The 14,499-nt window shown below is 36.8% G+C and overlaps 1 protein-coding gene across 1 annotated transcript in view; it reads right to left on the bottom strand.

Moving 5' to 3' along the window:
- The window catches only part of LOC115428848 (probable acyl-CoA dehydrogenase 6), a 48,513-nt gene extending 36,064 nt beyond the window's left edge, over positions 1-12,449 (bottom strand). The window contains exons 1-3 of the mRNA XM_030148072.1: positions 12,354-12,449; positions 11,693-11,806; positions 10,322-10,351 (exon numbers count right to left, since the gene is read on the bottom strand). Coding sequence (XP_030003932.1) covers positions 10,322-10,351; positions 11,693-11,806; positions 12,354-12,449 — 240 coding nt within the window. The remainder of the gene's footprint in view (positions 1-10,321; positions 10,352-11,692; positions 11,807-12,353) is intronic.
- Positions 12,450-14,499: the final 2,050 nt, after the last annotated feature.

Raw genomic sequence — 14,499 nt, 5'->3', positions numbered from 1 at the left:
CTTGATTTGCTGTGTTCAGGATGTTTCTAAGCACCCACCTTTAGGCAGTGCAGGCTGTGTGGGCAGGACTCTATGAGAACAGAGTGAATCAAGTTACGCTGTCGTCTGATTTTTCTGCTCTGCTGAACACAAGACCGAGTTACACTCCCACAGAGCTGGAGACACCTTTGTACAGACTCAAGTGGTGACATCACAGACTGTATATAACAGAGCCCGACCAATATGGATTTTTGGGGCCAATACTGGGGGCTAAAAAAGCCAATATCTGATATATCGTTCGATATCCGATATACTGGCCGGTAACCGATATATCGGTCCGATATATGAAATAAGAACATTGATATACACAGGATATACATAGTCTTATATGAGATACTGGTGGATATGTGAATTAACAGTTGCATCTTGTTTATCTCAAAACATAATTTACACAACTTTCAAAAGCTGTATAATAGTCTTATATTAGACTAGTATGTATGTATGTATGCCATGTTGTATGCCATGTATATGTGCAACCACAATATAAACAATGTAAATATGTTAATACCATTTAAATTTTTAATTTTTTAGGAATGTTTAATTCTACCTGCCTTCCCTTGCACTGGTGTGTTGCATGTTGCTGCTGTCAACTATGAAATTTCCCCACAGTGGGATCATAAGTCTGATCTTATCTTACCTCACTTTATCTAATCTTATCTTATGTGACCCATAGGGAACCATGGGTTGTACATGTGGAAGTTAATAAGTTAATACAATTGGTTACATATTGACCGATGTTGATTAATCAGTGATACGCTAAAATCGGGCCTGCCTAATCAGGTTCTAGTATATAAGTAGTAGACCAAGGCACTGTGATAACATCAATTGGTTTTTAAATTCTGTTTTGAAGTCAGGAATTTGTGTTGGGGAATGGCCATCTAGCTTTTAGGAACATAACAGAGTCATTTGAAGGCCTTGTTAGTGAAACTTATCAAGCACAACGGCAGTTGTTTGCCCGGAAAAATTTTTTATTCAATAAGCAGATGGTTCGAAAGTCCAACCCAACAGGGAGGTAAGCTGTCATGCACACTTGTCATATATGTCATAGATGTACTAAATCACCATACATTTAGGAGAGGGACCAGAAATCCACACAAGACCAGATTGTTATGCAAGTCTATGGCCAGTATCTAGTGGCTGTCAATGTAAGATACTCCACATTATCTTCCACTTTCAACCCATACATATTGCCCACTGGGCTGTGTTCACTCAGAATCTTCCTGCAGGGTTGTGCAAATGTGTTTGTTTGGTAATAAATCAAGGTATAATTTTGACTTCAGAGCATAATTTGTTTACATTGGCAGCTAAAACACTTGCAAAATAATTCAATGTTTTGTTGTTTTACTTTATTTTACTATGAATGTCGAAAAAAGACTTATTATTTTAACTGTTTTTATGCATTCTTCCTCTAAAATTCTGACGTGTCAAAAGTTCCTTGACCATAAAGAATAACTTTAAACCACAAAACACACTCTAGTTCTTCAATGTATACTCAGAGTAAAAAAAAATCAACCTTTAATTTTGAAAGAACTAATGATTTGACATTATCATATTGACTGACAACATTTTTGGTTATGTCTATCCAACCGTACTGTACACAGTGTGTGAACAAGTTCCAAATTGATATTGATTTCCATGGAAACAAAATGAAATTATGATTTCCAAAGGGACCAACAAGTATCCCTCTGACTATGCTTTACATAATATCCTTCAACTGTGAAAGCGGCTTTTGTTTAGTCTCTCCAGTCCAAATTTAAGTAGCATTGTGCTTCATCCGTCTGTGTTACTACTAGTGCTGGTTTTATGAGTCATGAACAACATTTCCCCAGGCAGTGAAGTGTGGGTTTTCAACCTGGCTTTGAAAATAGATGATGGAATGACTGAACCTTGGTGTTGTGACTCACTTTGAGCACCTGGAAGTGGTCGACAGCTGAAGCACGTATGAATGACCATTCTATTGATACGTTCATTTGGGGATATTTCTGACAACACTGGTTCCAGTTAACATGGTGTGTTGTACGCAGTTTGTTGACAAGGTTTGGCAAAACTACAATATTTAGTGAAATTTGGCACAAGTCAAACAAACTCAGTTAAACTACTGCAGTCCCTTGTCATTTCATTGTTTGAATGCTCTGCAGTTTAAGTGTCCTCCCACAAATGATCTGAACTCATAATCAATCATAAATGCTCTTAAAACACCCACCCATGACAACCTGGTTCATAAATAGGCCTCTGTTATGGCAGGTAAAGCCAATGAAACAAAGCAGGCATTGAGTGGAAATAGGAGTCATCAAACTCAAACCACATCCAATGACAAGAGTTCAATGAGCCATGCGCTTTAATGTGAATGTAAAAACTGCATTTGATTAATCTGACTTTTATTTTGCAGTGGTTACATTTCTGCTTCATAATGAGAGCACATGAAGCCCTGGCGACAAGGCCTGTATTTTACCTTTGAAACAAAGGGAGTACTGAAGAAGAATTCCGTTTTTTTTCCAGGATTGCAAAAGCTGTTGCACTCTCATGTTCTATTTCCAAAGCACACATATCCACACCAACCAAGCACTCAACCAGCCAAGAAAAACACACTCGCTGAGAAACATCTGACAGAAAACACGGGCATCATCATTTTACTGCTCAGAACACAAAACAGACACCACTTTCAACAAGCTTTGGAGCGCAAACCTAGACCTGAATCTGTGAAAACCACCTAATGTTAATGACAATAACAAACAGTAAACAGCAGGTACAGGTCCCTTTAACCTACAATCATCTGAATACAAAGTTCAGATCCTGAGGAGGGAAATGGGGGGCTGATTCGCCGCTGGAAGTGGAAACATATGGGTCATCTGGGAGTAATCCTCTAACTCTTCACAAAGGTTATTGTAGACTATTTGTGTTGCATACCAGAACCATATCACATCACCAAACTGTCAAGCAGCCCGACAAGGTCAAGAGCATTTCATTATCAGGACTTGTCCATTATGGAGTGTCAAGCGTCTCCTTGGAAAACCAGGAAGTAAAGATGGAATATCCCTTTAACAATAAACAAAGTGTCCTTTTGAAAGTTTTTCTCATGTGTGCAACAATAACTGCTCATTTGGTTGAAGCTCTGATATGTGTCTACAATATATTTACATGCATATGTAGATGTATATATATTAGGCCTGTAACGGTACACGTACCGAAACCGTTTTCGGTACACACCTGTTCGGTTCGGTACACAGCTGTACCGAACGGCACAGTGTTGAGAAAAAGGAAAAGGAACAAAGACATTGTTTGATGCGGAACTTTAAATACGCGCAAGTTTCACACGGACATATTTAAGGACGCATACATTGACCCGAAATATGAAATAGCAGCTGATATAAGGTAAAAAAAAAAAAAAAAAATATGATGAGAACCTGGAAGGAAGAGATTGAAGACCCTCCACCATCAGTCCAGTCCAGTTTGGGATCACTTCAGGTCCCGGTGAAAGACAACAACGAGGAAAGAGACGGAGATAAGACGAACGCTGTGTGGCCCCTGGGAGCTACGGTAGTTCTAAAACACACTAGCTCTGGTCTGTCTGTCTGTCTCTCACGCACCGCTGTATACCAGAGGAATAGAACTCGGAGTTTGGACGTTGACAGTATATAGAAATAAAGTTTCACTTCGTTTCACGCCAGCGTTAGTTACGTTAGTTATGGACCGGACCGGACCACGCCCCCCCCCCCCCCCCCCCCCCCTCACGCGCCCCCCCGGCTCCGACCAAAAAAACAAACAAACAAACAAACAAACCATCCCCCAGACAAATCGCACCTTGCGTGTGCGCACATGCGCACACACATGAGTACACAAAGTGGCCCTAAACAGTTTGTTAGCTGTCCTAAAATAATAATTTGGTTAAGTTTGTTGTCAATGTTGCTCATCAGTTTGTTTAAAACAGAATACCAGTTTACCCTCCTGTTAATGTTGCACTACATGCAGAATTTTTTTGTTGATATTTTTATGCAGAATGTGAACTGACAGAACTGTGATTAGATTTTTGTTGTTTGTTCAAAAGCGCCTGTCAGGGAAAAGTGTAATACTAATGTTTAAAATACATTTAGTAATATTAATAATTTATTTTATTCTCTATTTGATTCTATAGCAGCAGAATTATATTATTCCTGTTTTCTATATTCTATTGTGTCCAAAAATTGGGGGAAAAAATGTTCAAAAATTCAAATGTATTAAAGACATTTTGAGAGGTTTTCTTTCTTCCCGTACCGAACCGAAAAAAAAAAACGAACCGTGGCTTTGAAAACTGAAAACGTACCGAACCGAAAATTTTGTGTACCGTTACAGGCCTAATATATATATTAGGGTTGTAACGGTGTACTCATTTGTACCAAACCATGTCAGTTCAGGGCCTTCGATACAATACGGAGGTATACCGAACGAATACATGTAGCGTATGTGAAGAACGCAAACACTCTGTAAGCAGGGTGGATACAAGTAGAACCCATGTGCAGGGTTTCCTCTATATACATTCACCAGCGACGAATTCTCAGCACGCTGCAACAAAACCCCAAAACATGACAACAGAGAGTATAATAGAGGCACAGAAGCCAGGTCAGACATTTGAAGCATGTTAAGTTTCACCTTCTTTTTCGATATGTTGCAGCTTTGTGGCACAAAAGAGTCCACGGTTTTCCTTTAAAGCAAAAAGGTTTTTATTTTTAACTCAAGTTGGCAAAATCCAGTGAACCTGCTCCTCTTCTCCTTCACCGTGCCTCTGCTGCAGTGTTACTGTGAGATCACATTCACAGTGCCTCAGGGAATATTGTGAGGCGTTCAAAACGCTCAGTAAATTACAGGTGTTTGCCATAAACAAACATCAAACATTCAAAAATATAAAAATACACAACATGTGGGGTACCTGTTAATGCACAAATGACTGAACAATATTTTGTAAAACTGTTCTGTGTCCCACACGTAGTTACAAAGTGCCCCCCCAAATGGCTGTAATAACACTGATCCCAAATTAAGCACAAATCTGTGTTTTCAGTTATATTAGACAACAATAAGGCATCCCAGCATCTACACATGCATGAGGTGGAGGAAAACAACAACGTTGACTCAGTTTTTCACATTTTTCCACAGTGACTTTTAATTAATTTTAGTTTTTGTTGTTATACCCTTTACTTTACTTCACATTAATCCAGTTTAGCTGCTACCCAAAATCCTAATCCTTCTAACAATGGGGGAAACCCTGCAGTGATCTGTATGGTCATTTTCTTTTTGTTAAGATGGAAAATTGCTATTAGAAAAAAAAAATTAGGAGCTGATGTTGAAGCCAAAGTATCACAATCAGCATGGTATCAAAAGAACAATACCCAACCCTAAACCTCACACTTAATACTTAAAACAACAGTAAAAAAATACAATAATTACATTTCACAATGGCATTTTAAATCCTTTTCACATCCACTAACACTGTACTATTTTAGATGCATCAAAAGTAGTTAGGAACACCACAGGAGCCAATTAATTCTGAAGGATCCGTATATGATCATAACAGGACCTTGGTGCTTCCGACATTGATGTTATATTTTCAGATTATTTTATCACCAGCAGATGCACATCTGAGGGTCTTTTGTTCTGCAGCAGCTAAGGTATTTCTGGCTTTGTAGTTGTGGTGGGAAATCCCAGACTGAGACCAAGAGAAGGTCCACGTATTGGCTCCTCATCCTCCTTGAACAACAACAACAGATGAAGTTTCAGAGTTTGGCGGTTTGTTCATGTGGGAGTCTGACTAATTTCTTAGGATTTCGAGTTGTGTCTCCAGTCTATACATGAGGATGTGAATGCACCACTCCAGTTTTCCACAGACAGGGTCACATTAACAACAGTTATTCATGCATTATGCCCTCCCCACCCATTACAGAATATTTGTTGTGGAAATACTGGCCTGATGAACACCTGACCTTGAAGGATTTCCTATAACCCCATTTGTATACCATCTTTACACACACATTACCCTCCAGTGCATTCTTTTTAATAAACCTCGTCGCCTCAAGTTCCCTTTCCTGAACTGCCTGCATATTGTTCTGCATTTCCTTTTCATATTTTCATCCTTCCCATAATTCCCAGTGCTCGTTATTTTCAACCTCCCAGCATCCTTTGAAAGTTTAGTCACACGACAAACCTCCCATTATTTACCGCAACACCTTTTCTGCCGGTCTTAAATTAAGCTTTTGTTGTTATTTTTGGACCATGAGACTGTCTAGTAATACATGTTCAAAATGAGTCAAGCTTTTTACTTTAACTCCCTTCGTTTTTTAACCACTGCTTTGTAACTTACTGAATACATACCGGCAGATGACAAATTAAAGGAAAAACACAAAATAAATGTCCCTGAACAACATTCTTTCAAGGGATTTTCCCTCATTTGAGGTTTTGATGGCAATGGAGGAGAGCTCTGTCTACTGCTTGCTTTAGTTAAAAATTTCCAATAACTGTTCAACTAAATTAACATCAGGACTGTGAAGGTCACAGCATGAGTCACATCACTTTCAATGTTTTAATGTCCTGGTTGGGGTCATCCCGGAAGAGGCCAGTTTCATCAGGCGTTTCCCCACATTAGTCACCACTTTACAACAGAGCTACGTGAGACTGAGTGGCTCCAGTAATATATCTGCTAATGTGGTCCTGCTGCATTTGACCTGAATAAAAGGTGACTTTAACATACAAAAAATCCATGGCTCATCACAGTATGTGGAAATTATGTCTGAGCTGGGCAATATAGCCAAAAAATGCTATGGACTATTTACATTTTTAATCAATTACTTTCTAGGTACATGAACTGAAGACAAAACATGATTCAAAATACACTTTCTTCACTAAAACTTTTTTTTTTTTTTTTTTTTTTTTACCGTATCTGGTGAAACACATTCACAATTAACATATTACAAGAAGCAAACGAGAAAAGTCTCCTGCCTCAGTTTGATATTTAAGCATTGCTCACAATTTTCATGGCACAAAACTTTGATTAATTGAATTATTTGATATGTTGATACATATATGTCCTACTTTATATACAGTGTGATACTGACATTTTTAAGATTTAGTGCTGTACATTAAGAGTGAATTTTGAGAGGAGAGTTCGAAACACATGCTCTACATAATGAACCACAATGCTTGAAAGCATATCTGCAACAAGGTTACAGAACACCATTATACTTTATCACATGATACTGACAGATACATGGAGTCTGAGGTCAGAAATGCATGTAGCCAACTGTTTAAAATTTAAAACAGGTGAGAGGTTGATATAAACAAAGTCTGATATTATATTTTTAATTGATCACTGCTCTACGCATCATTAAACCCTCTCCTAATTTTAACATGGTAAGTGTCCATTAGTGTCATTTATGTCTAATAACAAATCACCTACAGCACCTGACCTGAAGAAACATCCTCAGTTCACATTCCTCTAATATTTGGAAGAGAAAATATAACAAACTGGCCTGAACAAAAAACAATTGAATACCAAACCTTTTATAAACTGGGGGCTGCCTATTATTTGCAAATTTGACTTGGTGCGTTCACTTCATTAAGGAACAGAGTTGTGTTTCTTTGAAGTACTGTCTACACATTATTCTAAAAAATATAAGTCAAACAATACATAAATGCATAGTTTTTAGTCACATGATAACCAAAATCGTCGCAGCATCAAAGCTCTGCATAAACCTAGGAAAACCCCGTACAAGACATAATGATCTTAACAGTGGGGAAAACCAGCAATTGTTGGCAAATTTGTACTATTTTCACGCTATGTCCTATCACATCCCCTGATTTAAACAGGTGAGGTGGACTGTACAGCTCCAGCGCTGTGTTACCAATGTGAAGAATTACCTCCCATTTACTTCACAGATTTACCTGACTGACAATACATTTTTCATTTTAAAAACACATAACTGTGTGCATTTACACCTGTCAGTCAAAAGACAATCCCATAAGACAGACATCACATACTGCCAGGTCAAGAAAAAGTCCCACACTAATAGGCTATTTAGCCTTAGCCTTATGAAGCTTTGAGCTTCCAACACAGCATGCATTTTGCTGTTGCATTGTTCCCATAAACTCATGCAATGACACATTTATTTGTTATTTTTGGGGATCAACTGAAAGCAACCCCAGATCATAACACTGCCCCCACAGGCTTGTACTGTAGGCACTAGGCATTATGGGTAATCACTTCATCCACCTCTCTTCTCACTCTGATGTGTCCATCACTCCGGAACAGGGTCAATCTGGACTCATCAGACCACATGACTTTTATCCATTGAAACAATCTTTATGCTCTCTATCAACAAATGAGAAGCTACTCACCCCATCAGTTAAAGGGTAAAGAACTTGTTGCAGCTGAGACATATTACTCACTGCAGTAATTCACCTACCCAAATGGAAAGATCTGAAGTCGGCTTTAGTTTAGGACATTTCTGTCAGACAGTGTACATATCAACAGGAGCTGGAATATGACTTTAGTATGGGTCATGTGCCAGTGTGTGGGACCAGTATAACTCAGTGTACCTGGCACTCTGCCTGTCATCCATTCCCACCAAGTTCCCATAAGAGCAACGGAAACATACGTAGGAAACAGACCGCTGTAAAACTGTAGTGTAAAACCAACACAACTGACCTTAACCATAAAGACCCAAACGTCCACCACAGACCTTAACCATCTACTGATCCAAAATGTGTAATAACTGTTAATTCCACTAATCCTATCAATACATGCAATAATTCAGGTAAAATGCAGTTTTGTCATCTTTTCCTCATCATCAGATATGACCCATTTGGATGCTCAGAGGCTGCATAGTGAACGTGGAACATCTTCTACAACATGATTCACCAGTAAAACCCATGGAGTTGGATAAACAACACACACAATTTTTACATTCAGTTATTGATATCTCTGCTGAAAAAGTCACTTTCTCCCAGTTTTCTGTTTCTGATAAAAAACCATCAGCTTTAATCTGAGCTTTTATGATCATCTACATAATCAATGAATGAAACCTTAGAAAAATACCGGATTTTCACTGAAAAACTACAACATACAAAGGGTAATAATACAAGACATGGTGATAAATCACTTCAAGAACGGTTAAATAAAAGGAAAAAAAATAATTTGGGAACTACCACAAAAGTAGCACTGGGTCTTTATGGGTTAAAGGGCAGACAATCAGTGTAAACTAAACTCAGCCCCCACTGAAAAAAACATCAACTGTTCCATTGACAGCAACATATAGTGGTGATCTAGCTACAAAAAATGCCACTTGAGGGATTCTGAAGACATTTCCAACTCGTGATGGTGTGTAAAAAACGAAGTCCGCCATGGATGTGCATTTAATACTTTATTTCCTCACAAATCTTAAAAAACCACCTACAAAAGGCTGGGTGCTGAATGACTTAAAATGAGCTAAGACAAAAACTACAAATACAACACCCATTCAGACAGTCACACACACACAGGCGCAGTTGAAAAACTGTGTGGCTCCCCATGGCTGAAATCCCCTGGTCTGATCACTTGTGTCTCCCTTATATAACCTCTGCCTGTCTGTTTGCTACCTATTGCTCACAGGTGTGCAGGTGACCCTAGCAACCCAAGTGCCTCACACCAAAAATACACCTACATGCACACATACAACCATACACACACAGCACAAATCTAAACTGGCTACAACACAACCCATGGAGTTGAATAAATGCAGTGTTTGAGAGGCTTGCTATGTTCTCTTAGTGATATATTTTGTGGAAGAAGTTATTTGTTCTCTGATTACTCTGACTTTTAGAACATGTACATGATCATAAATGCAACATAGAAAATGCATGATTTTCACTACAAAATGCAATGGATTATATTATAATAAATATTATAAATCACTTGGGAAAGAAAAAAAAAAAATCATTTGAAGTTGTGACACAGGTCTTTAAGGGTTAAACCTTCTCCGGCTGTGTGTAACTAATTAACTGGGAAAGAATAATACTCAATAGACCCGTTAGCAAAACAGTTTAAGGTGAAACCCTTCCACAACAACCGGACCTTACACCACTGACCTCTCACCCACTTCGTTTACTGCCCCTGTGCTACTTCATCCGGCTATGTTATGTAACAGCATATTTGGACAAGAGACACGAACAAAATCACTCAATGCAGTCGCCGTATGTACATATACTGACACTTCATCATATTATATGTTTTCTTTTTCTTGCTAACATCTATGTTTGCTAACCTGTTAGCAGTCCTCCCTACCTTTCTGAGAGACTCCCTCAATGCAAAGTGCTGTGTGTAGATCAATGGTCGCCCGTAGTCTCAGGGTCGCTGGGTGCTACAGATTTAGATGCTTTTTCTGCAAACCACCGGACGCCAACAACTGAGGTGAATTTATAAAAATTCTGGGTTTTCAGTAGCACTGATCCTGTGCGCAGCGCCATTTTTATTTACATCTGTTCTGCGCATGCGCACGCAGACATCTGTAGTCCAGTTCTTGTATATGTGAAGGATTTTTTTTACTCTGGGAAAATGTTGTTTTTGGTTTTCATAATTACGCTAAAAGAGAAGGAAAATTTCAGTTTTTATTTTTTTTTTTGTTTGTTTTGGCAAAATGTTTATTAAAAATTGATTTATAGAGAAAACTGCTTGCTTTGCGGTTTTCCAAAAAGAAATGCAACTTTACTTTAAGCTCATTACCATTTCAACAAGTGAAAAAAATTAAAACATTAGATTTCAGAAAAATATACAACCTTTTTATGTAATGTACATTACCCCTGGCACATCTATCATTTCATGTTCTTTTGTATACTTGTATACTGTTTGTATTTCAACTCTTTTTGATTTAAATATTTTTTTTAATGTGAGGATTAACCCATAAGTGTATAAGTAAAATATGTGCAATGTGTGTAATTCTTGATTTCAATATGTCCAAATTACATCACAAATTGATGAATCACTTTATATGTACCTCAGCAGATCAGTTAACACCAATCATTAGTACTTTCTTTACTTACGTTTTCAGAAATCTACAGGTTGTTGTAATTGCTGTATTCACAAATTATATACCCTTCACTACATCATGTTGCCATGCAGTGATGATCCAAAAATAAATAATAAATAATAAAAACAGTACAACTACAGTTATGTCGAGCTAAAACTGAAACCAGACGTAACTCTTGCAAATACACTGATACAGTTATTTATGTATGCAAAAATAATAAGAATTTATGAGAAAAGTTAGAGCAAACTCTAAATGTATGCAAAGTGAGTTATGCAGATGCCCTGAAACATCCGGTGAATGATGGAAGCTGAGTTAGATAAGCACAGTTAATGACAGTTGCTTCTGTATATGAAAAAAAAACAATGGGTCTGTTTGCTCCACATGTGAGACAAGCCAAATACAACCTTTATTTACTGCATCTTTTCAAATAGTAAAATGGTGAGGATTACAAATCTGGCCAAAAGGTTAGGAATCATTTACATGGGAGCTTGTAAAGTTTGATAAATTCATTCTTTATTATGTCCGTCTAGTCTTCTCAGTCTGCAAATCCGTTTTAGGAGGGGGGAGGAATGTCCTTGGGTACTAATCTCAGAAATGAAAATCTCCTCAGGTCCAGTTTAGCAGATGACACATCCACCTTTCTCCTTGAAGGGGTTCTTCTCCTCTGAAATGCCTTTGACAAGGGTGTCCTCCTCCACGCCTGCTTGAATGTATTCCTTGATCTCCTCACAGCATTTAGATGTCTGATGTGAACAGCAAAATGATGTTAGCCCAAGTTGTTCAGATTCTTCACCACATAATTTATATTTTAATTTCATCAATTATAATAATAATATAATAATAATAATAATAATAAAATAATAATAATAATAATAATAATAATAATAAATTTTTATATGTATAGCGCTTTTCATGGAACTCAAAGACACTTTACCACTCTACATACAGCAGATAAAAAACAGAACACATTAAAAACAGTTAAAAGCAGGTGCGGAAGACAGGTATATAAATATGAAACAGTTAAACACTAAAAGCAATCTTAAATAAGTGAGTTTTTAAAAGGGATTTGAAGGTGTTGAGGTTGGAGCAGTGTCGGATGGTAGGTGGGAGAGAGTTCCAGAGGGTAGGAGCAGCAATAGAAAAAGCTCTGGCCCCCTAGGTTCGGTGCTTGGTTTAGATAATCTTAATAATTATTTATTGCTTGTCAAGGTTGAAAGATGAAAAAATTATTTTAAAAAAAGAACTATTTTAACAAAAACTTTTATCATGTCAAAAATTTCAAGAACTTACCAACCACCTCTCAAGTTTCACTTCATTTTTAAGTTGGGTTACTTCCATTACAGCTTTGTCCTTGTCTGTCAAGTCCTCTACATTTATGACCGGCATCCTCTAAAAAAACAACAACAAAAAACAAAAACTAATTAAAGACTCAACATGTCAACATAAGAAAGCTTATGACAGTCTACAGTTTCAAATGGAAAATGCATAAAGTCATTAACAAATAGACAGAAATGCACTTACTGATGCTTGCAGGGAACGGTCCTTCACCCTGAAAACCAGCTGAAGAATCCCTTTCCTCTCCTCAATCCCAGTTATAAAGTAATCTGTATCAACAATCCTAATCCATTAATCTGATTAAATTGAGGCCCTACTGTGTGTATCACACCATTATCTGAACTATGTTATGGAAACAGAAGGGTCAATCACACAGGTGTCATCTGGATTCTTGAAATCCCACATAGAATTCCTCATATGTTGTGCACTACGTCCATATTTACCGTTTTACTTAATAATCATTCAGATGTGGGTCAGTGGGTGGTGCTTCGTGTGTCAGGTCACTTTGATAAGACGGCTAATCTGTATTTAGCCTCCACCTGTCAAGATGAAGATGAGTCATTGTCTTAAATATGAAGGCACATCAGTTTTTTTAACAGCAAAAAGGAAAAGGTTTCCTACACTGCAAAATCAAAATCTTACCAAGTGTATTTTTCTCATTTAGTTAAAATATCTCACATTTAAAATAAGACATAGTCACCAAAAGAGTAACTTGAAAGTGAGATATAAGAACTTATTTTTAGACAATAGATCTTGAAAATCTTATTTCAAGAAATCTTACCAAGATAAATTTTACTTGTTCCACTGGCAGATTTTTTGCTTAATTTAAAACTTTTTTTTTTTTTTTGCTTAATTCAAGAATTTTTTGGTTGAGAAAATTCTTGGAAAGTGTCAAATAATCTTAACACGATTAAATCTCAACAAGTAAATGAATCTAAAAAATGATCTTTCAAAATAAATATTCGAAATTCAATCAGTTTATTTAAGTCAGATATTCTTTTTTTGCAGTGTACACAGAGAATGTATATGCATGAAGCAAAGAGGAAGTCAAATATAGATGAAAATATGTGTATTATATGTCAAATACAAATAAATGCAATATGGAAACATCTTGCACACTGCAAAAATCTAAATCTTACTGAGTGTATTTTTCTTATTTCTAGTTAAAATATCTCATCACACTTAAAATAAGACATAATCACCTAAAGAGTAACTTTTCAGTGAGATATAAGAACTGATTTTTAGACAATAGATCTTGAAAATCTTATTTCAAGACATTTTAACACGACAATTTTCACTTGTTCCATTGGCAGATTTTTTTGCTTTATGCAAGATTTTTTTTTTTTTTTTTGCTTAATTAAGATTTTATTTTTGCATAATTCAAGCAAAAAAAAAAAAAAAATCTGCCAATGGAACAAGTGAAAATTATCTTGGTAAGATTTCTTGAAATAAGATTTTCAAGATCTAAAAATCTAAAAATAGATCTAAAAATAAGTTCTTATATCTCACTTTCAAGTTACTCTTTCGGTGACTATGTCTTATTTTAAGTGTGATGAGATGTTTTGACTAGAAATGAGAAATACACTTGGTAAGATTTTGATTTTTGCAGTGCACCATAGGAACTGGACCAGACCCTAACTCAGGTGAAAGACAGTGATCAAGAGATGAATTATTTATTTGAAAACTCAAATTCACTGTGCATTTCATCTGTATTTATCAGACAGTGCTGCTTTTATGTCTCAGCAGGGACCTTGTATCTCAGTAAAGTGCTGCGTTCCTTGAAAGAATGTTGGCGGCAGCTCTTATCATTAAATATCTCACAAGATAAGAGTTCACAAGGCCTGAAATGGAAAGTGCTTTGAATGAAATTGTGTCTTCAATCCAGTCAGACTAGTTCTTGATGAGCAATATTAAAACGAGAAAAAGGGATGTGTAGTATTTCACAAGTGTATTTCTTCATAACTTCTTCAGGGATATTAACCCATGAAGACCCAAACATTCACTGCCAACCAAAACCATCTACTGATCTAAACTACTGATCCAGTAATCCTGTCAATATATGTAAATAATTGGTGTAAAATGCAGTTTGTCATCTTTTCAT

This window comes from Sphaeramia orbicularis, chromosome 11 (assembly GCF_902148855.1).
Source record: "Sphaeramia orbicularis chromosome 11, fSphaOr1.1, whole genome shotgun sequence".
Classification (NCBI taxonomy): Eukaryota; Metazoa; Chordata; class Actinopteri; order Kurtiformes; family Apogonidae; genus Sphaeramia; species Sphaeramia orbicularis.
This window is presented reverse-complemented; position numbering and strand designations above follow the sequence as displayed.